The following is a 27,817-nucleotide window of genomic DNA, read 5'->3' on the forward strand; positions in this document are numbered from 1 at the left end:
CCCCGAACAATAGTTGGGGTACAAGGGATGTTGCGGTAGTGAGGGAAGAAAGCAAGAGAATCCATGAAGAAGCATATGATGAAGTTTGATTGAGTTTCATGTTTCAAGTTTCACATGAAATAGGATGTTTCATTATGATTGCAGATGAAAATCTTAAACTGCTAAGGACTGTGTAGTTCTAAGCCAAAGCTGATAGAAATTGCTACAGCCTCTTGTGAGCAGAGAGGTTTGATTTAAGTCTATTTGAAATCTTGTGAAAATAAGAGCAGCAATATGTATATATAGAGATCTTTTAAATAGAATTGGTTTGCATGCTATGACCTTGTGTGAATGTTTTAATCCTGAAGTAAAATTCAGTTGAATGAGTTACCAGTATCGAAAAGCAGGTTCTCAAATAAATCTGCTGGCAGAGCTTTAAATACGACCATATGGACTACATTGCTTTATTTTTAGTTTCAGTTTCTGGACTTCAAAGTTGTGCTTCTTAGAGTAATTCTCATCTGCTTTCAAATAATTCCTCTCAACCCTTTTTCATCTGCTATACTGGCATCTCTTCTTGTTAGGGACCAAAATCTCCAACCCTAACTCCTCTAAACAGTTCTTAATGATAAGTCTAATAAAGTCACGGAGACATATATCATGAGTAACTGGTTTTTACAGAAACGGGCCATAAGCATTGTGGTAATCTCTAGGCTGGAGTTCTGCCTTCAGCCTGTCTTGTGTTCTGCTGCAATCCAAGACTGTAAAATCTGATTGTGTAAGATGGTTGAGTACCTGCAGCTTCGGTGAAACCAGTCAAAAATTCTTATTTATAAGAGCAGCTCTTTTAGCTATTTTGTGCATACATCATTATGGGTAAATAGTTACAGGATTTTTGTGAAGCAACACTTCATAAAAAACTTCCTACAACATATAGGAAGGGATATTATTGTGGCTGAAAGAGAAGGCCATAAAGATCTTTAACATGCTTTAAGTGGAAATATAAACCCAGGAGGCCTCTATTCCTAACTTGCTAAGTCATTGTGCAGGATTGACATAATTTTGTGTACCTCAATGTATCATCATTAAAATTTAGTTGCTTACGATTTGAGATCCTCGAACAGAACTTGGTTGCGTGATGGGAAGAGAGGGATGCGGAATTAGGAGTTCCTGTCCTGGTGCACTCATTGCATCAATGTCGCCAGGGTGATGCATGAATCGTTTCAGAGGAGTTACTCTGTATTTACACCAATACAAATGTTGTCTAAAGTCTATACAGAATTGCTAGCTTCATCACATTGCACTTAAGTTTAATGCACTGTAAGATATGATGTGCAATGTAAAATAGCAACCCAGCCGTGTCTGAAAGTTTTTGTTTTCCTAGCTGAAGCTGTAAAACACAGACAGCAATTCATTTGATTTAAAGGAGGTTTTGCATTTAATGACAGAGACCTCTTTTGCAACAGTATTTTCAACAGCAGCAACCCATATCAAGGCTTTATTCTTTCCTCACCAGGAAAAAGAATGGAAATGTTTTCTGTGTGGGGGTTGTTTTTTTGTTTTGGTTTGGTTTGGTTTGTTTCTTTCTCCTGGGCTGGGTAATGGTTGCAGAATGAAATTTAATCAAGAGTGATATCAGACCAGAGAAGTATTTCTAGAAATACATAGATTCATGTATGTGTTACAAGAACTCAGTTTAATGTTATTTATAAGAAAAGGGCACTCAGTAGCCAATATGTTGTTTTCCTTTTCCCCTCAACTGATCAGAGTCCTGAGGACAAGATTTCAATGTAGGAAGCCCCTTCAACTCCCATCGTAATTTCATACCAATTTTAATTGTTGTGGTGGTTTCAGCCAGGACTTTCTTTTCATGGCAGAGGTTCTGTCAAAGGTATTAAGCTAAATTTATACTTGCATCTTCTGAAATAACAGGGTTTGTGCTGAATTTATTTCCACCGTCTGTGGGACATTTGAAAAGAAATAAAACGTTATTTTATTTATAGGCATACCTCTGTATAACCACATACATACATAAATATCTCCATATATTTCCATGGATGGTGGGATCTGCCTGCACAGGACAGCTTGCTAAATCAGAATTTTAAGAGAAACTGGTTTTCTCATTAGATGCTGGAAAAACAGAAACATCAATCAGTGCTTATGCCAGTCTAATGAAAGCAAATTTTAAAAAATGCAATTAAAATCCAGAAAGGAGGTGAGATTTTATTTAGAGCATGTCTGTGTGGTGATTGCAAGCCTAAACTTTGCAGAGGGCAGTGTTTGCTGGCTGTTTATACCAGCATATATGTATACTGTATGGTTCTTATATGGACCTGTCTTGTCTAAAGTTTATGTGGTTGTTAAGTAAATGTCCTCCACAAATAGTGATTAAGTTGATCAAGTAAAACTTAGAGAGCACAGCCCTACATTTCAAGACCCCGTGTTTGTATACACACAGTACAAAATATTCAGAGCATCTTTTGACTTACATCTACGTTACGTCACTTTCTGGTGTCAAAGTAACGTTTGCTTTGTAAGTAAAAGTGGTGTGGTTGCTCCTCACTCCTCACTTCACCTTTACTCTGGTGAATTCCCTCTGCTCCTGCAATAACCTGCACTGAGTTTGGCTTCACCCTGGCAGGTGCTAAAAAAGTGCAAGTAAAGCTGTCTCCACGCTTGCCTGCAAGTGGAGGATTTGCCCTTGTAGCAGCTATAAGAAGCAGTAAGCTGCCTATGTGCTCAGGCCAGAGAATATTCCTCAGCTCTGCTGAGGTTACAGTCTGCGCAAAGGGAGCATGTGGGGAACTGCAGTTTTTGGCAGGACCATTGGAGCACGGGGAGGAGATACCCCACCTGTCAGGCTGCCAGAAGCTGTACTGCTTTTAACTCTCATTCCTCTTGCTCGCTGTTTAAAGACCTCTAGTGACTGAGATTTCACAGCCCACCGGCCCAGTTGGCTTGAGAGATGGGCAGCCTCTACTGCATATGGATTTCCTAAAGTTTAAAATGAACTGCCCTTCCCACAGGTTAGCCCTATTACTTTTTCTCAGCCCCTGTAAACAGGGAGAACAGCTTCCCTGTGGTGTCTTTTCATATGTTTGAAGACCTGTCAGCCCGATTTGATTTTCTTTTCTCTAGATTAAAGATCCATATTGCCTTTGGCCTTTGCTTGTAGCTCATGTTTTCTAGATTTACCTTTCTTGTTCTGCCTTGTATGTGTCCCTTTGGCACCCATCTTATTTGAAGTGCAGTATTGCAGCAGAGGCCTTAGTGATCCTTGGTCAGAGCAAAAAGATTACCTGTGCCTTGCAGACCATAGTGCCATGTATAATCCCTCCCTTATTTTTACACCAGCATGAAACTGTCTGTCAAATTGAGTTTGTGATCTACAGGTTTGGGGGACAGAGGTCCTTTTCAATAGAACTGCTATTAACCAGTGCTCCCAGTTGGGTATTGCACGGCTGATCACTGCCTGCCTTAAATTTGTGCAGATTTCATTATAAATAATATGTATACTCCTAGCAGGCTGCTGCGCACAAATATCTAAAAGGAATTGTATTTTGTAGCTTTCTTAAACTGCATATTGAAAATGAGGGCAATATGCAATTCTTGTCTGTAGGAGGAAATTTCATGTTTAACTTACGTGATCTATACCTAATATCTAAATTACCTGTGCATGCAAATCTACATTATAGTGTATATAATCCATCCTTGTGAAACATCTAAAATTAAATCTGTCAACGTACATGTACAAGAGCTCTTTAGGAGTGGCAGTTACAAATTTAACATTCATGCATGTAAAATTGATATAAAAAGTTAGAGTTTGAAGCTGCATTTAAAATATAATCCTTGAAGTTTATCCAGACCTCTGCAAAACAGGAGTCTGATCCTGCAGATACTTCTAACTGAAAGTGTTGCTTAAGCTTTCTGATTAATGCCTGTGGCAGTCAATGGTTTGTGCTTGATACTAAGCTTGCATTCCTTGGCTGTTAAACTGGAACTCCTGCAATTTTAATATAGTGCTTCAGCATTTTATATCTATTCTCTGATAGGAGTAGAAGTTTGAAAAACAGCTGAATCAAGTCTCCCATCTTTTTTTTTTTCCCCCAAAAAATTCTCACTGAATTGAAGTTCACTGCCAATAGTTCTTATCCTTGCTTTAGTTGGGTTAACTTCAACTGCCTGATTATACAGCTGGTTTCATTTTTTTATTCTGCTTTGAGCATCTTTCTGTCTCATCCGTTGTGTGTGTATAGTGCCTGTAAACATCATCTCTTCATTTACAAACCCTCTTGAACTGAAAAGAGCAACACAGTAAACCCCATCCAGGGACTCCTGTTTTCCTCTTGGCACACTGTCCTTACGCTTAAATGTAAAACAGCCATTAATATCACCTTATTCACATTTTGACATTTCAGTCTCTTCACCCTGTGTTGATTGTATCAGACTCTTCTTCCAAATATCTGCCCGGTCCTTTATGTCTTCCCCTTTTCAACTGCATAATGCATGGACGGAAGGTGTCTTCTCAGTGCCTGGTGACAGACTGTGCCAGGTACCCACTGGCAGCAGCCTGCGGCTGGCCCGTGATTGACACTAATGCACTGATAGCAGTTTCATCTGAGTGTTGCAGTTGTTGTGTTTAAGGGAGGCTGGTCAGTAAGAAGAGCAGGAGCCGTGTCACTGATGCAGCTTGTCAGTGATCCACAGAGATCCCTTGAAGTGCCCTATTTTTGGAAACAGCATTTCCAGATAAATGCTTTTCCAATTCCAAAGGCATTTTGACATGCTGGGAAATAAACCTCTACCTAGCTGTGGGCTTAAGTCACATCCCTAACATTCTAGAAAGTGCTAGTCATTTGATTTTGTAATCCTTTCTATGAATTATAATGATGGTAAGGACCAAATAGGCTTAGTCCTGTGCTGCCACTCTATCCAGACACGTAACGGAGGCAGAAAAGGCACATTTAGAAACCAAGAGCCCCTTGATGTGTCTGGCATGCTTAGCTCTGAAATCCTCAAAAGAGATCTGTCTTCCTTTTCCTTCTAAATTTAGATGAAGAACTTTTACATTCTCGGAATAGAGAGGGAGAAAGGTTAAAAAGGATAACACGCTGTTGAAAGAAAATAATAGCGTTTTCAGATGCAGAACAATTTTCTGTGTGGCTTCTCCCTGAACATGTGTAAGCATTAGCTGGTCCACCTGCGAGCAGCCTGGTTTGTGTGTGCGAGTTAGATTGAGAACTTTAAACTCATGTCACCTTTTCTTTTTAGGCATTCAAGCCAATGTTTTAGGGGCCTCTCTGTCTTCTACAGGACCAGGTAGAACTGCTTTGCATAGGGCTTTTGTAAGCAGGCCTTTGGGGACTAATGGGCTTGGGTTTGGGGTTATTTTTTCCTGCCTAGCACATGCAGAAATGTCATTGCTCATTCACTGAAAGAGAAAACGAGTCTGCCAGTTCTGGCTCTTTGTAGCTTGTTGGCATCTCTGAAAAGATACCAGGCAATGGGATTTACAGATAATTATTTCCACAAATAATTTAATCTGGATTTAATAAGGAAGTCACCCTTTTTGACTCACCATTTTTAAACACCAGTAGTGGTCGTCTGTAATGGCTCACCCCAGCAGTCCAGAGTGCTTGTTATTAAGGACTTTGGCATTTTGGATTAGTGTTTCCCACTGAGAAATTTTAATTCCTGTTGCCAAAGAATTCACATAGCCATGTATGATTAGCAAATCTAAAGGATTAAAATAACCGCCTAGCAGGGTTAATACACTTCAAGACTATTGTTGTTACCTCAGGTACCACAGCACAAAAAAAGGGGGCTCCCATGGCTGCAGCTCATAGTTAATAAATCTGACTGTGCTAACATTGCTGAACACTGGAAGCAGAGCTTTTAACATCATTAAATGCCAGCTTTTTGCTTCATCACTCAAGGACAGTTACTCTGTTTGCATCTTCATCTGCAGAAGTGGATACACCATGGAGATTGTGTGAGACCTAAATATGCACTCTGTAATTATGTTCCCAATTTGAATAGCTATGGTTTGAATTGAAACCACTAACTGTAAAAGCCTGGTGGAGCAGATGAAACAGGTGTATTTGTTCAAAAGTTTGCATCAAACATTGGACACTTCTCCATAAATCTGTGCTCTCCTGGTCTGGATTATCAGTTTGCCTTAAAATATTCATTTCCCACAGACACAGGCAAAGGTTTTTGTTCTCTTTGACCCTTCCTTGCAACTGAGTGTAACTGGCCTAGCTACCCATCTCACGAAGGGCTGGGGCTCAGCTGTGTGCTTGAACTTGCTTGTAAATGCCACTCTGACATGTGCTGTGAATAAATAAAGCCTGTTGGAATATGTTGCAAGGAATATCCCTTAAAGAATCTAATGAAGTTTAAAAAAATAGGTAGTATTTACCATAAGCATGTCATTTTAGTGAAGAAAAACCTCTTTGCAAAATAATTTAGTTGTTAGGATTTTTTTTTTCTTTGAGTTGGAGGAAAAAAAGAAAACTAAAGCTCCTTCTTACAGTAATCTCTTTTTCTCCCTTTTATTTTGTTTTGTTTTCTTATCTACGGAAGTAGCGTAAGCAAAGTTCTTTGCTGGTGCTAGGGATTTGTGTGATATTTTTTCAAGGTGCGGGTTGTAGAATGTCACACATTCATTTTTAAACAGTTTTGCTCTCTGATATGAATGAAGCACAGGGCAGTCAAATGTCAATGGAAGCTTAGCAGCTCACTTCTGCTTCTCTCCATTTTCTTATTATTACCTGTGTTTGCAAAAGGGGAGCCTCTTACGTTGTTGGCTTTGTTAGTGTTTTCAGAGCAGGCAGTGTTTCTGCTTTTGCCAATGTTTTTGACGTCTCCTCAAAATAACACCCATTTTCCCAGAACAGAGGCATATTTGAACATTTCTAAAATAACTTCAACCTTTAAATTGCCCCACCCTTCACTAACTGTCGATCCTCAGTGCAGTTCGGGTGTGTGTCAAAATTTAGTAGGGGCTGCTGTCCTCATTGCTCTGCTTGGGGACAGGGCAAAACTCCTGCTCCAGCTCTCAGGTTGCACCGAGTCAGGTCTCAGTCTCCACCGGGGCACTCAAAGAAAATCCCCGGTGCAGGTGTCCCCGGGGATGGATGTAGATGTCCCATTTACCTCCTGGTGAGCGGTTCTGATCGCTGCCCTCATCCCGGGCCCTCTGCTCTTCCTGAGCGGCTGACACCCGCTCCAGTGACTTTACCTATGCCACCCTTGTCAAGGATGATGTAGCACTCCTACTGCTGGGGTGATGCAGGTTTGTGCAAGATGAGTTACCGGAAGGGACAGCTAAGCTCAAAGACTGGTATCGCTATATTTATTGTGCTCCACAACAGTTATATTAAAAAGTTGTGGGGTTTCCTCTTGTGCGGCCTGCCACATGCCCTGCATGTCTGACCAAGTGGGATAATTGTGGTTTTCAAAATATTTACTCATTGCTTTGTTTTTAATGAGGGAAAACTGACCTTGATTTCTCCCCTCTTCAAAACACCCTAAAGGAAGCTAGCCAAGAAGCAGAAGGAGACTCAGACCAGCACGCAGAGGGAGATGGGTCCCGTGGCTACTTCCGACAAGACCTCTACCAAACTCAGTGCTGTTCACAATGAAGAAGCTTTTTCTTCCAGCTGCCAAGATGTTAATGGATTCAGTAAGTTTAACTTGCTTGCAATGGATATGTCCCCCTTGGAGAGCTCTAGGTTCTTAAAAGGACCTATTCCTATGGGCACAATATTGAGGAGCTAGGAATGACAGTGATAGAGATCATTGCAAAAGCTCGCTAGAAATCAGTAGTCTAAAATGTCTCTGACCCTGCCTCTATTTTAACTGTCAGATAGGTGGAGAGCATTCCTTCCAACTTTAAATCTGCTGAGAATAATTTATGAAGTCTATTCTAATAACTGCATCAGACAGTCAAAAAGGCACATGTTTATTTGTTCTTCAGAAATATTTTTTCCTTTGTGAGTAGAAGAGTCAAATCAAATCACTTAGCTGACTTGCAGGATGAAATAACGTTTTCTGTATGAAATTGTTATGAAAGAAAGCATGGTCTCCTGGTTAGAGAAGTGGAAAGACAGCACTTCTTCTTTTATCTGTGTTCTCAGTTTATTCTTCACACGGGTTCAGTAAAACTAATCTTAGTTAATACTTGTAAATCACTCAGACCTCTGTAGCTGGAAGAGCAGCACAAAGACATACTTTAGCCTCACTAGATCCAGATTGAGTGCATGGTGGATTGCATGGTGGATTTGTAACTTTTTCGTATTAAATAAATTTTAACTTAGACACTATGGGAATGTCACTCCTTCTTTTGACACTTAGCCTGCTAGTTTGAACAGGGGACAGCTCTGAAACACAAGTATGTACTATAACTCTTTTGTCTTTCTTAAACATCTTTAGTGAAGTGTTTTTTCCCCTAATTAATAACATGGAAGTGCTTATGGTACAAAATATGTTTTATCATTGAAACCTTTCTTTGTAATCTCAGATTAAGTGGGACAGGCTGAGTGAATTCTTCTTTCCCCTCTATCTGTAGGTCATGTCAAATTCCATCTGCATGTGTTGCTTCTGCCACTCTGTGTAACATACCTGTGAGATGGATAAATAGGTGTTTGGGACCGTCAAGTCTAGCAGTGAACACTTCTCTCTGATATTAAATTGACTTGAGTCAAGATCTAATTTTCTCAGGTGCTGAGTAGCTATATCTTCTAAAGAGACAGCAAGAGTTGTCAGTGGTTCATATCTTTGAAAGACAGGATAGCAGAAGACAGCATTGTAACAGACATCCTAGAAACAGCAAAGGTAGCTTGTTTAAAATGTATGGGGAAAATGAAGTTTTTAACACTTTCTTCAGAGTCTGGATTTTTTAAACTTTGGGGAATTTCTTTTTTCCAACCAGAAAATAAGAGATGAGCTTGAAATGTGACCACATTTTTTTCCCCTTGGTATTTTGAGAGACTAATTAAAACAGCTGAGTCATTTACTTGAAATGACAACTATAGAAAGTATGTTGTATCTAATTTTGTAAAAAAGCAACCCTCCAGGTTTTCTCTTTTTTTAATCAGTTAGTCCTTTGCTTGTCTGACATCACTGCAGATTTTATCACTACCTCCCTCTATAACACAGCCTGAGTCAAGTTATGGGCCGATTCTTTTCTTTTTTTCCTCTTCGTATCCCTGAGAAACAATTACCAGTAAGCCTTCATGACTTCTCCAAACTTTTTAGTGCCAAGTCCAGGATGCTGAGGTGTTGGAGGTAAGTTCTCTTCTGTGCAATAGTGTGCACGTGCTGATACAGGAATTTTGTGGGTAAAAGACTTTATTTTTAAAAGATAGCCTTAATAGAGTTTAATACCTGAGGGTTTCTATATGGGCCTACTCTAACTTTTGAACATAATAGGATTACTTCTTTACCTTCCTGCTAACTAACAGAGTTTTATAGGGGGTTATCCATCCTAGCTTTTGAAATCAGCTGTCTTAAGCAGCAGTCAAATTCCTTCTTAAATTGTCCTTTTGCCTCCCAACAGTAAATAGCATTTGCAGATATCTCATGGTAGGTAGTCATCCTCTCCATCTTGACCCTCAGTTATGGGAGCCTGAGTTGACTGTAGCTGTGACATGGAAATACCCCTCTCCTTTTTGAAGAAAGTCCACCAAGAGAAGCTAAGTGTTTTCAAGCCCAAGATCACCTTGCTAGCTCACAAAAGTGATAGAATAAGACAGCTTTTTAAGTACGATACCTCACAATTGTTGAATGACTTGCAAACAAGTTTATGTCCAGACAACAGTGTCCTTGCAGGGCATGTGTCCTTCCCTCCAGTTTTTCCTTTCTGTCCCGATAATTTTAATGACTTTTCAGACAGAACAAATTCAGTGAGTCCCTATAGAAGCCTTTTTCTTCCCATAGTCTCTCCATCTTGGCCACTGGTCTGCTCCTGCTGCAGGAGGACTTCTGTTGTTCCTGGGGCCCTCCTGCTATAGCCCCTCCGTTTGCTGCCTGTCTCACTGCCTTACAGCACTGTCACCCCACAGGGAGCTCCCACCTGACAGGTCCAGCAACTGTAAAGGGTGCTGCCTGGTGCTGTGCATCATGAAGGACAGCAGCTGCCTTTCTGCTTATCAGCCTCTCCTTTTCTGAGGAGACATACACCTGGCTGCTTTTACAGGCTACTCTGAAAAAAGTGTGCAGTGTAGTAATGGTGATTCTTTCCCCACTAAGAGTTACCATCCTCCTGTCTCTGCTGTTGGTAAAAATGCAGATGTCTTCACCTACTCTATCTCAGTTTTCAGTAGAAACTCATGCAAAAGGCATCATCCATAAAGTCATGTTTGCATGCAGTAGAGTCCTTTGTTGAAGCCAGTGCAGTGCTCAGGAGCACACAGTCCTGTTGGACGTTTGTAGTTTTGAATTTTTTCATTTGGCAGAGGTGTTCATTAGCAAATGTAATTACATTCTGGATGATCTGTAGCCTCTCTGCTGGAACAGGGAGACCTCAGGTCTTGCTGAAAAGTGGAAGAGAATTGGGCATTTATCTTTCCTGGCCCAAAGCAAAGCCCCTCATCCCTCTTTCCGTTCTACACTGTAACTCATTACTCAGACTGAATTCTTACTGGTACATACAGGATTTTAAACTGAAGAGATTTTATGGACTGAGCCTCTGTCTCTGACACCATATGGAATCAGAATATGTGTCTGCTGAAAGATAGATTAGTCCATGGCTATTCCAGCTTGTCTGGTTTTGCCCACAGATTATGTGGAGGTGAAGCAGGCTTATCATAGTTGTTTATTTTCTCAAATATCTTGCTTTTTAAAAAATAGAAAAATATCCTAAATCCATTAAAGGTAGGTGATGGTACTTGCAGTGTTTGGGCCTGCTCCTCAGTTTGCAGGAATATTTGGAAAGCAGCGACGTTTTCCTCTGACTGGTGCAGCAGAGTCACGTGTAGGCATTGACTCCGTGCATGGTTAGTACGAAATGAGATGACAAATTGGAGACAAGATGGGCCTAAAGTTATCCACCAATATCTGTGCCCTGACCAGAAGGGTGTGCAAGGGGTTGTTATTGCACAGAAATTGTGCACAATTTGGCAGCCCATCCATGTGATGGGAGAAGCAGTAGTATGTCATCTCAGCAATGATGCACTAATGATGTCCTGCACAAAGAAACTGCGCTTCTGGGTTTGCAGTGCTAAAATACCATGGAGCGGGCTTGTCCAGGAGAATGCCGTGTCACTAGCACAGCCATCTTGACATCCTTTGGGGGTTTCTGGCAGGAACTGTTTGATTCTGAGGATTTAATCTCTTAAAATGCAGCCGGTTTTGCTAGAGACTGATTTATTAGGGTGTGCTTAACTTTTGTGACATCTCAGTTTGGGAGGAGACGGCTTTCCAGACAATTTCAGGAGTGAGACTTGATACAGTTTAGGTAGATAGCTTTCATGTTACAGACAGAAGCAGAATTTGAAGACGGCATTTTGGAAGCTGTAGGGAACTGAGTTTTGCATTAGTGGGCACTACTGTACAGTTACTAAGTTAGTGTGCTTTTACTAGTGAGAACAAGGAGGTAAGAGGGAGATGTAGGTAAGTGGCACCCAGGTTGTTAAGGATCACTTTTAGCCAAGAAACATCTAAATTCACACTTTTCCATATCCTGCATGTTTTTGTGATGAATGAAATGTAAAGGTCTTCAAATTTGCAGTAAGTCACAACAGACAATTACATCAAGGTCTAGTTTTTGCTTCTATCCAATAGATAATTTTCACTCATAGTTAGGTTATGTGCTAAATGGAGTCCAAGGACTTGTAAGATCATGACCATGAGATGTTTTCTTTAGTGAAAAATTCTAAAATGAATTTAAAAATAAAAAATAAAGCCAAATTTCATTGAAGGCATAAAAGGAAAAAATACCAAAATCCCTTTTACTGTTTTTCATGCTGCTTTGGGATTTTTGTGGGGTTTGCTAGTTCAGAAAACCTTATGAAAAGTAAGGGAGAATAATTTTCAGAATAGGAAGGAGCCTCCACCATTCTGCGTGACTAGAGGGATCTGTGTGGCCTCACATGACACTCCAGGGAGTATAAAGAAAATCTTAAATGAAGTCTTAATCCGTACCCTGATGTAAAATCCTCTGTGGAAGTGTTTCCTGTGATTGCACACACTAGTGCTGTAAGAACCTCTGGTTAGGTAGCAGCACTGTGTACACATCTCTTGTTACAGAAGCCACTACCAGAATGATTTTGAGAATGAGCTCTCCAAAGTTTTGGGAATTTTTTTTTTTAATGTGTTTTCTTCCACTTTTTCTTCTAAAAAAATAATCTAGAATTTACCTCCCAGTCTCACAAATATGGTTCATTTCATAAACCTCAGTTAGTAACATTTTTAATCAAACTCATTGAAGTGAGGTGTGTATCTTCAGCTGCCTAAGTAATTTATTGTTAGCAATTCCTGAAAAGGCAGTATGGCCCAATGAGTTCTTTTATACTCCCAAATTTCAGAAAAATCAAGTCCCGCTCCACGCCTTGACTGTTGACTTGCTCTGTGACTTGGGCAAACAAATTACGTTTTTTAGACCTTATTTTATACATCTGCAAAAATGGCTGTGTTCCAAGTACAGTAAAGAGAGGGTCTGATTTAAGCTGACACACACAGGGGAGAAAGTGTAAGAGGCCCCAGGTGAGAGATGCTTTATGGTTTGTATGCAGCAGGGGCAGAACTCCAGCAGACTAAGCTATGAGAAATTTGATTATTTTAATGTGTTTTCAAGTGGTGTAAGTTTGAAAATATGGCAGGAGAATGTAGAACGGGAATGAGTTCATTTACTGGTTGGCTATACACTGCTTAGGAGGTAATTTGGCAGACTTTATGAAACTCCCTAGACTAGCAACTTCTTTGGTTCACCCCATAGAATAACTTGAAATTTTTAAGTGGTGTTTGCTCTAGAGAGACAAAAATCGCTTCTGAAAGTACTTTGATGTATTCTGAGTTTTATCTATTTCTATTGGATTATGGAATGGTTTTTCCTGTGTTATCTATTGTCATCTTTCTGATGTACTGAGATTTGTATTAGCTTGTTTCCCAACATTCTGAGGAGGAGATGAATAAATACCTGTAACTCTAAGAGTGAATGCAGAATGATAACAAAAGAATATGCCTTCAGAAATGATGGATTACCATAAGAATGTACATGTATGCTATTGTAGATATAAACCAGCCTCATAAATTTACTATCGAGAAAAGAATCTACTGTGAAGATGTTGAGTCCTGGCTCCTTTCCCTAAATATTTGATTAATACAGAAATAATTTGGGGATTCTTGTCCAGAGAAAGCTAATGTTTTAATGGGAGAAAGCAGGGATGCTTGTCCTGCTGAAAGAACCCAATTCACAGGGGAAAGGATTATAGGATTTGCTATGAACAGTCCTGGGTTGAAGAACAAGTCCCTTGTTATCGTGTATTGTTTTAACAAAAAAATTTGCTACATTACCTGTGTATTTTTGTGGTACTAGTGTACATTATGTTTGAGCAGGCTTATTATGCTGTTAATACTGCATTTGATTCTCTGTATTTTAGGGGTTGTTTTTAAGGATCTTTCTCCTAGAGACAAAAACATAAGTTTGTTCCTTCAGTTAAAAAAAGGATATCTAGAATATAGTCCTATATGTGTATCCCGTGTAGGAACACACTGATTTACAATAACTATAATACTATATTTGGGGTCTGGAGTGCTTATATTAAAGAAAATCCATCATGATGACAATGTAATAAATGTAATATGCATGTCGAGATGAAAAATATAATTCATTTTGATAAGCCTTATATATCCCATATTACTGTGTTCTTTGAGGAACATTCTCCCTGTTCTCTTTCTCTCTCTTAATATATGTCTAAAGTCTTTTCCTTATGTCTTTCCTACCTAGCATCACCCTCTCCTTGTTCATTTTCTGTCCAAAGCAAAACCCTTCAGAGCAAATCTTTGTTGAATTCCTACTACTCAGGTACTAGTGCCAGACTTTTCTTTCATTTCTAAATTTTCTTTGCTTTTGTATGTTTTCCAATATGACCTATAGACTGAATCTTCTGAGTGTGAGATACAGCTAACCTTGTTTTCATTTTTTGTAACTTTTTTTCCTATTGATCTTCTGTTGATTTCCATTGATCCGTGTCGTGTGGGTGAACGGAATTCCATCTCAAAGTATCATCAGACACTGTTCCATCGACCACGCTGTTAGGTAAGAAGACAGGTATGGTCTACTGCACTTCATTGGAGAGCAAACACACTCGTATCTTGATAATAACTTGGAGAGAGCACTGTTAAGTGGCTGGGCTCCAAAATCATAATCAATCCTGTGGTCATGTGTGTTGTGTTAATTGGAAAGTCTTTTGTTTTACTCATGCCTTATTATTGCTATTAATTGATTTTTTTTTTTTTTTCCAAGGAAGGAACAGTTCAAAAATTAAGGTTTAGGAAGTATTTCTTGTTTCTGTGAATGGGATTTGACATTCTGGGCCAAATTCCCACATGCCACCTTGCCTTTGGCTTAGTTTTGACTCACGTACATGGTTGTGTCTGTGCAGCTGGCATAGGATCATAGAATGTTTTGGGTTGGAAGGGACCTCTAAAGGTCATCTAGTCCAACCCCTCTGCAATGAGGAGGGCTAGCTTCAACTACATCAGGTTGCTCAAAGCCCCATCCAACCTGACCTCGAAGGTTTCCAGAGATGGGGCATCTACCACTTCTCTGGGCAACCTGTGCCAGTGTTTCACCACCCACATTGTAAAAAATTTCTTCCTTATATCTAGTCTGAATCTACCCTCTTTTAGTTTAAAACCATTACCCCTTGTTCTGTGAGTGAGGCTCAGCTACATGTGCCTCAAGGCTTGTGAATATAAGCAAGGATTTGCATGTCCAAAGCAGGTGGGAGCCTACAGTTTTGGACTCAGTTGCAAGTATAGAGGTTATTTGGAGAAATCAGAGGCTGGGTTTGGGCAAGTGGCCCCACCTCATTCTGTGTATGCTGAGAGTTAAATGCTAAATATTCAAGCAGTTTGGTATAGATTTGAGAGGATAACAAAAAGGCAGGTTCTGGGAGGCAAAGGCTGTTCCATGGCTGCTGGTAACTTTAGAGAGAGGTGCTAGTGTTCAGCATCTCTGAAAATTAGCTTTTCTTGTTCAGATGATAAATAAAGCATCCAGTGCGCAGCTCTTAGCTTTTAGATTTTTAAAAATCATACGTTTTTACAGTAAGTTAACAGAGACAGCAAAATTGGCAGAAACTGTTAGCTGATAAAAGAAGTTATCCAGAACCTTACTGGAGGTGTACCTTCAAAAGTGAGTAATAACAGCCTACAACTTTAGGCTCTCCCTGGAGGATGCTGCCTGCGTGTGGAATTTGAAGAAGGCAATTCCTCTGCTATGAATCAGAAAGATGATGTGTGGTTGATCGGAATCTAACCAATGGTATTTATCAGACCTGTCATTTTGGATTATCTACAGTAAATGTTCACTTCCAGACACAGTAATCTACCGTGGCTGCTTTAAACATTACTCTGAGCATGTTGAAGGCCCACAGACCAGGAAGAAATTACAACTGATCGCATAAGTGCTCTGGCTTACAGACTAACAGCCGGGACACAGAGGCTTGGAGGGACTGCCACAATACACACATTTATCCTGCTATCTATCAAAATGCTGATGGCAATTGCTGAATGAGCCATCTGTTAACGAGGTGGGGAAGGAAAGTAGTCCTTTTTCCAGAAGGTTTGTTCTTGTTTCCCAGAGACTCAGTATTGTCAATAGAAAAGTCTAAAGGTAGATTTATCTTTTGGCTATAATTTAGAAACAGGGCCCAGACCTGCACTTTGCTGGAAGATGTCAAACTGCTCTCAGTCTGGTAGTCAGCATCTGTGAAAACCGGACCCTCATTTGAGGGAGCTGGTTTCCCCTCTCTGTTCCGATACTGAGAATTACAGTGTGAACTGCACACTTCATAATACAAAGCTCAAGGAGCAATAGACAGATTCAATCTGTACTTCTCCTGGGAAAGCAAACGCCAAAAAAGCCCCCCAAATTTTCAAAATCCCATATTTTAGAGAGGAAAAAGAGGAAATAGGAATTAGACTGGTCTTGTGCTTATGTATTCAAAACTCTTTCAAACTTAACTTCTACTAACCACTATATCTGAGTAAGGATTAATATCCCTGGTTTACATGTGGGAAGTTAAGTATAGAGCACTTTTAAGACATGACTTACACAGAGTGGTCACCCTCCCCCCCAGTTCCATCTGAAGTTAACAGCCACAGGTGCTGTGAAACAGCCCTTGGCATTGAAGAAATTTCTATCTTGTGACTTAAAGACAAATTAAAACCTTGGTGTTCTGGCTTCTTGGACAGATTCACCAGACATTGGATATTGCTGTATGAGCAACGTAAGTTTAATTTTTGACGTTTATTAATATTCTTTCCTGGGAAAGAAAAAGAGATCTTAAAAAGGGCATCAGTCATCCCACTACCAATATCTGTCTTTGGGCACTACCTGCAGTTCAGTGCTATTTGTTCCCATCTGTTATGCCTTCTGCTAATAAATGTTCTGTATCTGCAATAGTGGATGACTCCCTAGGCTTGGCTGTGACATGATTTGTTGGTAGTAAGATATAGGGGATTTTCGTTTTGCCTCTACCCTATCCTGTGCTTGATTAATACTGGTTTATGTAATACATGTTTTTAGCTCTGTAGTTTTCTCTTCCAGTTGGAGACAGCTCTGGATTTAAATGTTTTGCACAAACATCTTCATTAGAGAAGTGAGTATGTAATACTAAGAAATAAAGGAGGTAGTTTTCCATATTTTTAAAATTTCAGCAAGGCCCACGTGGTACCAGTACTGTAAGGCCTGAAGAGGAGGTAGTTCAACCTTAGAGGTTGTTTTTGGAGAAAACCTGCATGGCTAATAGCTCTCAAAGATGTTCAGCAGATGTCATCAAGGGAGTCTCTTCAGGGGAACCAGCATGTCCTTCCCTTGCATCCCTTAACATCTCCTGGCAGTGTGTAAGGACATTTACCCTTGTTCTCATTTCAACTGCTCAAGAGGATCCAAACAACAAGAGTTGCTGCCCTCCAGAGAGGATGAAGAGGGCTGCAGTACCTTGTAGTTCCTTGCAGATAGGCAGAACAAGCAGAGAAAGCTCACTGTCATGAAGTCTCACGCAAAAACTGGCTTGTGTTTAGAAATGCATAGAAATTTGCCCTGAATTTCACTCTTCTGTAGGTTGGATGGGCTTTTGCCCATGCCTAGTCAATCTGCTGTGGGTATATCCACAACCTAATGTTTGAAGAACTAAAAAGATATTAAGAAGCTGATACTGCTTCATTAGCAAGTGTCACCATTACTGGCTTTTTAAATTGCAGGATGGGTTGGTTTTTTGCAACGGAAGCTCGAAAATCAATGGCTTGATCTGTTCAGTTGTATCTGTAGCCTCCCAGGCCATGTCAGCCTCTAAGGACCTGTGGGAGAGGCTTTCACATCAGTTTGCTAACGGCCTGCAGCAGAATGATCAGCAGAGGCGCATGCCCTCGTAGGCTGTTACTTGAGCTGAATTTCTCTTAACATTTCTTTCTGCCTGCAGATGATCAGGTGGCTTGGAAAACTCTCTCTTCCAGTCTTTAGTGGCTTCTAGTTTTGTGTGCTGTTTTGAATTTGCCAGTAGTTTTTCAGCTGTAACTAATGAATTGCTCTGTGAGGTAGGTAGATCTGACAGCCCCTTTTCACCAAGGAGGCAGAGAGATTTGACTTGGTGAGGTCCATGCATTTGAAGAGCTGTGCCATTATGCTACGCCCAATAGTCACAAGTCTTAGTCCATCTCACCAAATCACCCTCCTTACATCTTCAAGGGGATTTTCTTCTGTGCTAACTGATGAAAAAATGTATGCAATAGTTTTTATAGGATTAGAATACACTTGTGTAAGGTGTTTACCAAGCGATTATTGAAACTCTTGTTAGAATCTAGAGAAAATTACTTTTTTCGGCTTTTTTTTTTATGCACATTTGGCTTCTTCATAGCCTTTGAAATGAAAGATGCATCCTCTGCTCTCTGTCAAACCTGGTGTCAGAAGGCTTTTTGTTAAGGAACGTGCCTTTTTATAGCTCAGTTGATCTCATTAGACAAATGATGTTTTGACTTTGGTTTGCCATACCACTGTTTGTATTGTATATAGCATATTATAACTGGATATTTGTCATATAATAAAGCCTTGAAGCACACAAAAAAGCAAATTAATTTTACCAGCTTGCACCATATCCCTAGTGTAAGGGGAAGAGATATTAGCCATGCTGTAGTCATCCTTGGAAGATGTCAAATAATTGACAACCCTTACTCTAGTGTAGAGAGACTGGATATGTGTGTAATTGAATCCATCACAAACACCACTCAATATAATTTATTTTGTGCAAAGGATGCCTTACCATGTTACACACTTGCCAATGCTAAGAGAATGAAAGTATAAACAGAGATGATAGGCCTGTTATTTCAGACACAGAAAGAATTCATGGATATTAAAGCAGAAGTTTTGAAAGAAACTTCTCTACATATACAAGATGACATATTGGTGCAGCATTGCTTTTAGGTGTTGGAGGCATATGTTAGTTTTCTGGTCAGAAGGCAACATCATACTCTGTCCAGATATCTATCTCTCAGGCTAACAAAACTACATTTATGAAACAAGATGACATCTATAAAAGGATCTAAAGTTTCAGTCCCCAAAGCTGCTCTGGATGAGCAGGTGCCCTCCCACCAGCCTTACTGGGACATTGCACAGGGGTCTGATCATACAGAGCCACTTTCAGGCTGGGAATCTAATTTCTCAGCTGCTCTTCATCTTATCTGTGACATCTGTGGAGGAGTTTATCAGTTTTTCTGTGGAAGGAGACATATTTATTTTACTTGTCTGGGTAGCAACAAAAGCATATAATACAAGGTGTTGTAGCAGGAGGCAAGCAATAATATTGCACCCTCAGGGTTATTTGTCAAGTGGGGAAAGGTGCCACCTAGCTGGCCTCTGCTTCAGCTTTTCTCTGCATGCTGACCTCCATTATGTTTCTCTTGGCAGAGTAGAACCTCACAGCTTACATCAGCAAGTTCATGATTATTTCTCCAGCAAAGAAGAGAGTCGCAGAAGCAGCATTTCGTAAGCAGGGAGAGCCTGTGAAAATTAAAAGTGTAGTCAACATTGTTAAATTTGATTATCTGCAGTTATACCCTCAACAGATAAGCTGAGATGCCTGGAGAGTTTCCCAATCAGGCTAGTTATGTGAGAGCCAGTGAATCATTGATTTAACATCTTATACAAAATTTCAGGGTATTCTGTGAACTCTTAGGCTGATAATGGAAGTGTCAGCTTCCAGAAATCAAAATATCTGTGTTGGCAACAGACATCTTAGTATGGGGAGTAAGAGTGTTGCACTAAAAAGGGTTAACAAACAAGCTGACAACATATTTTGCTATTGCAGCTGCTAATATTAGAAGTGATCCTCTTACAAACAGCATGTTTCCAGCAACGTGCAGAATACCTGTTTTATTTACAGCTGCACAAACAGAACTGTGAAAAATTGGAAATGGTTCTAGGAAGGAACCAGAGCACTGAACAGCCTGCCCTAATGAGACTTCAGAAGCTCTCAATTGATTTACTTTATCAAAGAGAAACTGAAGAAGTGATTTGATCAGTGCCTGCATGGGTCAAGATTTCAAATGCTCAGAGGGCTCTTTAATCTAACAGGAGGTATAATAAGATTCAGTGCCTGCAAGTCAAAGCTAAGCAAAAATCAAATTGCAATTAAGCGATGTTTAGACAGTGAGGGTAATTAACCATTGCCACAACTTTTGGGGTCAGAATGGAATCACCATCTCTTGAAATGTTTTAATTCCGATTATTTCTTGGAACTGTATTCCATCTTTGATACGGGTATGTGTTCCTATCAACAAAACGAGGACATATGACTAGAAATAAGATGTGCATATGAAGTATAATCCAAAAAAACCCTGATGCACGATTCGGTATGTTTAGTAGTTTCTAAGTATTAGAGTGAATTATTTCAAACATCTTTAAAAAATAATTTCTTTTCTTGATTTGCTGTTCTCACTGAAAGCTCATAAAAGACACGCATGCTTTAGAGGCACTGCCGAAACTTCAGTGAAAGTCTTGGCCAATTTGAGTCCTATAAACTCATCCTCATTTGCAAGGGAATGAGGGCATGTTTGTCAGAAAGGGACGGAGAGAAGGGACTATGGAAGATGGCTGTGACTTGCCTTTAGTGCAACAGTTAAAGCAGAAGCCTGACTTTGCTGAGGGGCTGGTATTTTTGTTGTCCTTTCCAGTATTAATGGTACGAAAAGGAATGAGATGTGGTTTATAGCTTCAACCTGCAGGAAAAGCAAAGCCTGTTTGCAAGCCCTCCAAAGATACTTCTGGTTGATTGTCCTAGTGAGAGATCAGTTTGCTGCTACCTCCCCTCCTATCTGCATTTTGAATTGTTCACAAAATTGCTGTAAACAGCACATCTTGAGAGAAGGTGTCATCCCTTGTGTGAGTGCCTCATTAACCATGCTTAAGTTCAGGCTCACAGTGTGATTAGACGGAGAAGGAACAATATGTTTCTTGCATCAGGCTTTATTAGCAGAACATATGAATGCTAGGCTTGCCTCATACGTAGCAATTTGTCTCCATAAAAGCCCCTCCACTCTTTCCTTGGCCCAGATAAAATGCTGGTGGGAATAACTGACAGCTGTCCTCAGCTGGTACAAGTGTCGGGCTTGGGTTTTCTTTCAGGTAGCGCAGAGGCCATTGAAGATGTGTTTGTCACGAATGTCCAGAGGAGGTGATCTGCTGCCTAGTTTCAGCTCTGTGTGTAATAGGGTTGAGAGTAGGATGACCCAGATTGTGTGACACTTCTTTTTTTTAAAGCAGAAACACTTGGCTGGGTGAAAGGCACACAAACGGTGTGATGCCATGGACCATGCTGCAAGAGCTGTTACTACAATCAGTGGGTTTTGTACCATTTTTTATCTGTCTGACCAAAGAGATGAGAAGCACAGTTGTCACTCTAAACTCAAAGGCCAGAGTCAGATCCCTCTTTACTGCAGAGCAGCTTCTTCTGGTTCCAGATTCATAATGTGGGTACCTACTTTGAGGGAAGTTATTCTGGAAAGGGGGGGGTTACTGCTTTCCTGGTTTTCACCTCTCCCTGTGATACTTCTTTCTGAGAGGAGAGCCAAGTATACCAGAATTAAAGGATCTGATGAAGAGAGAAATTAATAATTGCCTGCAAAGGAGGTGACTGGTCTGAGCTACATTTTACAAGTAGCCTGTGCTCTGCTTGTGCCCTTACCGTATTAGCACTAGAACCGCACATTAGTTTTAAGACTCCCTCTCAAATAGGGATATTGTAATGTTTTTTAATTGGGGCTGATAAAAATGTGGCATTACTTGCAGGCTCCTCGGAGAAGCCAATTGTGAAATTGGGTTTGTATTAAACCTAATGATGGAAAATTAAGCATAGTACGTCTGTTGGAAATGGTCCGCGATAAAAATCTTCTCCTCTCCATTACAGGAGGTTAATAGGGAATAGGGGAGGAAAGATGCACTGGGAAAGCGAATCCAACTATGGGAATTAATAAGCCTTGAAATTCCCTCTGTTCAGAGTTCTCGCACTGTCATTAGTTGGAGCATTAGGGATGTTTATACAAATGCTTTGGATGTTACTCTTCCTTAAATCCCAAATTTATTCACATTTTGTATGTAAGGGTTGCTTTGCTAGAGCTGTAGCTCTGTAAATCTCTGAGTGTCCTGGGAATGTGACTGTGTTCGTGTGAACCTGGGATTCAGAAATCCTTAAATTCAGTAGCCTAATCTTCAGAGCAGATGATCACTTTGTGCTAATTTATTTCAGAAGCAGCAGGATGTGTTCAGCATCTCTGGTAATTCAACCACCAGACTTATTTATCTCACCCTGGAGATCAGCTAGCCCTGCAGCAGTGTCCACTGCTGGCATTCCTTCTCATAGTCCTGCAACTTCAAAACAGAGCATATGCCTGTCTTGATATCTTCCCCCTAATATAACAGTAAACCAGCTAAAGCATTATGTGTCATGTTTTGTCATGTCGTTGTTTTGCCAGCTGCTGGGAAGGCAGTCTAATGCCCTCATCTGTCTGCTCCTACCCACCTTTGCAATGAGGGACGCGGCAGAGATCCTGACTTCTGCTGATCAAAACTCCATGGTGATTTCTCAAGGATAGTAACGTTTACAATAGCATTCTGGCCATATTTCTGCCTCACAAAAATCACCCTGAAATTGCAATTTGATTTATTTAGTCTTTATCCCTTCAAAAACATGACTGTGGTATTGCTGACAAGGGATAGTGTGTAGGCTCTTTGTCAGTAAGCTTTCTGTAAGAAACAAGCCTTGGTATGCAGTCCTAAGCAGGTTTTATGGACAATCTGTGGGAGATATGTTTTCTGTTTGCTAATAGGTTGGGTTTGGGTAAGACCAGAATGAATTGATGCAGACCGTTAAGGCCTGTATGTGCAAAAGGACCCGAGTATCTCAGATGCCTGTAAGCATAGGAAAAACCAATGGTTTATTTAGCCAACTATTTACCTTTGGTCAGTTCTGCTAGATAAGAAATGGAATTTTTCATTTAATCTGAGTTTCTGTTGTTAAAAATAAATATTGTGACAGTCAATTGTTTGGTTATTTAAGTTCTTTTCTATTAGTTCACCAGGAATATTTTGCTGTCTATATAGAGTTTTGCTGGGGATATGAGAGGTTACAATTCCATCTGCATAGTGACAGAGATTTTTTTTAATCCATTTCTTTCAAAAAGAACCTTTTTCTGTTACTTTTACATGTCTGAAATTTAGGTTTCTGCATGCAAGATAACTATATTTTTATACTGGTTTATTATTTCTGATAATAGTACATCTTTGTAATTGACATGTAAATTTTAGGCCTGAACTAGCCAAGCAGTTTAATTTGCCTCTAACATCCTGTGTGACTTATTTGAAATGCTAATAATTTGTTTCCTATTAACTTGGGCCCCTTTCAGTTATCTCATGCTGTACACCTCAAATCCCGCTTGAATATCTTGCTCATCTCTATGTATCTTTCAGTCACGTTCTTTGCAGGTTTGTGAAGAAAGGTATGTAATTCAACTGGAGTCATTACACAGAGCTCACCCTTACAAAATGTGCGATTTCACTCTATGTGCTGTACCCTTGTTAGCCTGATTGGCTATTTACTCTGTTCCTATCTCTTTGGGTTTGTCTCCTCAACACAAAAAAAATATTCAAGTGTGATTTAGTCTTTCTAGGCAGCTGTAGGCAAGTGTGTGTTTCCTACTTATTTTTTTACTTTCTTGTGCCTGCACCAGCCTACGGGGTGGTGGAGAAACAACTAAACAAACGGAGCAAGAATGAGAATGGCAATATCAGATAGGTGAAAGCTTGTTTTGCCTCCCTGTCTTTAAAACAGACAGTAACCATGGAGAGATGACCCAGCCGACCCTGACTATCCAGACCCACCCATACCGGAGCTGTGAGCCGGTGGAAATGTCCTACCCCCGGGGGCAGTTCCAGCCAGCCATCCGAGTGGCCGACCTGCTGCAGCACATCACCCAGATGAAGCGAGGACAGGGCTATGGATTTAAAGAGGAGTATGAGGTGAGAGGAACCTTCGCTCACAGAAATGAGTAGAGAAGTTGCACTCGCAAAGGCTAGATGCTTGGGAGGGGAGGAGAACTTTTTAAGAGCTTCTTTTCCTTAATTTACTTACCCTCTTAATCCTTTCCTTTCTCCATCTCATTTCTGTTTATGAGGGTAGGATTTTACAGCGCTAGCAATCCTTGGTGGTGCTCTAGTCCAAAGAAAAGGTGTTTACTACAGCAGTAAGATAATGACATTGTGCTCATCCGTTAGCATGTGCCCTCTCTCCCATAAAGAGCAGACAGTAAATATTTAACAGGTGCTGAACTCAGTGAAGGACTTGGAGTCCCATAGTCCCTTACTTCTTGATGTGCTTTTGCTGACAATAGTGCAAGCCAGGCTTTAAGAAATGGAAGGGTTTTCACTTGAGCTTTTGGGGAGCTCCAAATACTCTGGAATGATTGATCAAATTAAATCACAGCGTAATGACCTGAATGCAGAATTGTAAAAAGGCAAGGGCAGGAGCCTTGTGTACCATAAATGAAGGTGGAGTTTTCTGGTATGCTCAAACCTCTGGCTCAGAATATGTTCAACTGATCTACTCTTCCAACTCCATGTGAGGAGAGAAGCAAAGAGTAACCTGCAAAAATGAAAGCAGCCCTCCTCTCCCCACCTCTTCCCCTCAAGCTGGAATGACCAGGAATGTAATCCAAATGACAAGAAGAAACATGACACTGGGGAGGAGTTGGAAGAGGAATATACATTTAGAGCAGAGAGAACAGAAGAGGGAAATAGCATCAAACATATGTGAGACTTTGCTCTTGCAAGCGATAATTATAATGAATGTAGTAAGCTTGTGGGAAGGCAATAAGCAATTAATATGCATAGTGGCATTAAAGCTACTTAAAAATAACATAACAGCTGTGAAAAATAAGTTACTTAATGAAAACAGCTCACTTTTCCACCCTGCAAGTAAGAGTCCATGGGGTTTGTACCATTGAGGCTGGGTTTTGCTGTAATTGAGAGGCAATCTTTTCCTGGTTGTCACCAGGGAGTATTTTTTTAATCAGATGGCATCAAAGACTGTCACAACAAATGTTTCTGGTAACTGTATGTTAACCAGGTCTAGTCACTCATGCCCCACAATCAAGCACACTAATTAAACTATCAATACAAAGAGCTCTGTTTAATATTGAAAAAGGGTTTCAATAATTCTCTTGGGAGATTTACTTAGCCCCCCCTTGGCCTCCATTTCCATGAATAGTACCCACAACTACATTCCGCTCAATTACAGATGCCCTAAGATCTAGTTTTTGATGTTCAAGAAGAAAACAGGTGCTGGCATATATGTAATTTTCTGGCACTGGCATTGGTAATTATCAAAATAGCACATTAGCATGAAAAATGTCAATGCAACTTTCAGCTCCACAAGTTCTGCCTTTCCCAGAAAGTGCTATCCACATACGTATATAATAACGATGACATTATATAGATTTGCATAATTCCTTTCTTTACAAGAAATAGCTTGGAGAATGCCACATCTCTCAAATCACATGCGCTGTTCTACCCTTCAATCAGAGGTAATTGCCTGAAGTAGCAGTCATTTCCGATGGTGGAATTTGGGTTTTAGAGCATGGGACACCGGCAGTGCTTCAGCTCCAAAAAGCTTTCAGCCACCACCAGCAATACCACAAATGCGGGGAGGATGTCAAGGCGTGTTATAACTCCTGGGAGGTGGGAGGTTTACGTTGGCTAAGAGCGGTGTCTCAGACTGGAATCTGGAGGAACACAAAGCTGCAAAACTGGCTTTGCAAAAGGTTTTGCAGAATGGTTGATAAAATCATAAAAAAGAATTTGATGTCTCTTTTAAAATATGCTTTCATATACTACTATCAGTGTCACCTCCAAATATGGTTTTTCTTGTAAGGAGCTGATTTTCTACTTACTTTGCAAATTGATAGCATAAATTACAGCCTATTTAGTGACGTTACCAAATAATTTTACTCTCATGAAAAATCACTTTGAACAGAGTGTATCAGTCACACATGACAGTCTCTTATCTCTGTACATTCCCATCTCCACTGAGTAACCTGGAAATTGCCTTCCATATTTGTTTAAAGTATACCTTCACCTACAGACTATTGGAGCCTAGGCAGCATGTTTTACTGAGGGCATCTAGAAGAATATTTCTGGTGCTTGCATCTCGCATGTAACTCCACACTGAGATGAAAAGCAGGATGTGATTGTGTAAGCGGTGTCACTGCTGGTGTGAAGTGGATGATAACTGTTTGTGCTGTTTGTGTGTGTGTATGTGTGAACGTGGGAATCTGTCAGCACTTGCCGTGTGTGTGTTATTTTGGGTCTGCCTGCGGCACCTGAGGCCAAAGTGTGACTTGGGCCTTTTTAGCTGCTGCTTCTGTTTAGCAATAAAACATGTAGACCACAAGAGAAAAATATATCACTGGCACTGGATGTAGATAGCCCTATTTGGGATTAGGCATAGCTGTAAACACTTAAATGGGACATGTTTAAATGTCACCTGTTCCTTTTTTAGAACATATCGGCCCTGATTTGTTGTGAGCTGTGGGACTAGTCCCACAGACTTACTGCGAGCACCAATTACTGGCTACGGAGATAATAAGCTTAAGCATCCAAACTAATTTTCTGTTACGATTTAGGATGTCACTAAAGTACATTCTCCTGCTGCATTACTGAGACCATTTAGTTATTTTGGATTTTGTGGCTCCTTCCTCAAGCATCTTAGTATTGCGAGTCATCAGCTTATTGAAGTTACATCTGGATTTTAACATTTTCATTTCTCGTTGGCTACACGTCTTCTGTCTGGTCAAAAGAAAAGATCCTGAGGTTCAGGCTATGATGTGACATTGCAAAATATTTGGCAGCAGGGTGTTAGTTTAGAAGCTGTCCTTGGACAATGCTGTCCTAAGGCTTTGCTACGAACTGGAATGGGGAACTGAACTGGCTGAAATATTTCTTTTCAGGTTATAATTTTTTGCCCAAAGCAGTTTTTAACCCAGGGTCACAGCAGCGTCGTGGGAACAGTTTTGCCACCGCTGTTGAGAAGATAGTGACTGCAGGGAGAGGGCCAGGTCCCTGTGGCATGCTTTGAGATGAGCAGCAAGGCTTTTAATTGATATCGTTGCCTTTGGCAGCAATACTGCAGCATTGGGGTAGATCAGTGCAGATGAATGATTCAAGTTTTCGTATTTAAATTAAAAACAAACAGCGAACTAACTAAATGCATCCATTGGAAATTTAAATTGGCTTGCAATAAGCCTCAATTTAATGTGAACACTTTAGTTACGTTTGGGCCGTGGTGCTTAGAAAGCTTGATTGAGATGAAGCTGACTTAGAGATCTGTCCTTGTAATTTCAGATAAAAATTAGATCAATTTAGTTTAAAAAGCTTTTGTGTAACATAAATTCCACTGCTGGGAAGATATTTTAGTATAAATTTTACAAAAATTCTCTAAAAGAAGAAAAGCCTAAAAATCAAGTCCAGATTTTTCAAAAGTGAAATTTTGCTGTTAACAAATCAAAGAAAGAAGGGGGAGCATTTCCTGTGAAATGCGGATCAAATATCAACACCTGAATGATCTTCCCTGACTTACCATTGCTGATAATGCAGAGCAAAACAGAAAGATTAACCCTTTTTGCTATTATAGCAATACTTATTGTACAAACAAAAGCTGAAGCAACAAAATATTAGGTATGTTCCTCTTTTTCTGGATGCAACCAAATTATAACTGATATTTTTGTCTTTGTATTTCTAATGCAGTTTCAATTCTTGGTGCTGCATTTTTAGCGATCCCACAGAAAAATTATTTGCACTGTACCACCCATGTACATGCAGTTACTCCAATTTGTTCATCTGGTGTGTATACGAGTAGGGGTATAAGGTACACCTATGCAAAGGCAGTTTGTGTTCCTCACCAACCAGAGCTGTGCTTCCTTTCTTCAGAGATGGATAGTTCTGTGAAAAGCAGAGATTTTTTGGTATTGAATCAAATGAAAAATCCTGGACTCTTAAATATTTGGAGGCTATATCAGGCAAATATAAAACTATCAATTTCAATGGAGAATTTCACGTTCAGAT

At 40.1% G+C, this 27,817-nt stretch overlaps 1 protein-coding gene across 1 annotated transcript in view; it reads left to right on the forward strand.

The window, feature by feature from the left end:
- Positions 1-27,817, forward strand: part of PTPRT (protein tyrosine phosphatase, receptor type, T) — a 350,042-nt gene that overhangs the window by 288,936 nt on the left and 33,289 nt on the right. The window contains exons 14-16 of the mRNA XM_010584069.1: positions 7,518-7,670; positions 20,571-20,575; positions 23,532-23,719. Coding sequence (XP_010582371.1) covers positions 7,518-7,670; positions 20,571-20,575; positions 23,532-23,719 — 346 coding nt within the window. The remainder of the gene's footprint in view (positions 1-7,517; positions 7,671-20,570; positions 20,576-23,531; positions 23,720-27,817) is intronic.

Source organism: Haliaeetus leucocephalus, unplaced genomic scaffold (assembly GCF_000737465.1).
Source record: "Haliaeetus leucocephalus isolate CR32 unplaced genomic scaffold, Haliaeetus_leucocephalus-4.0 Scaffold933, whole genome shotgun sequence".
Classification (NCBI taxonomy): domain Eukaryota; kingdom Metazoa; phylum Chordata; class Aves; order Accipitriformes; family Accipitridae; genus Haliaeetus; species Haliaeetus leucocephalus.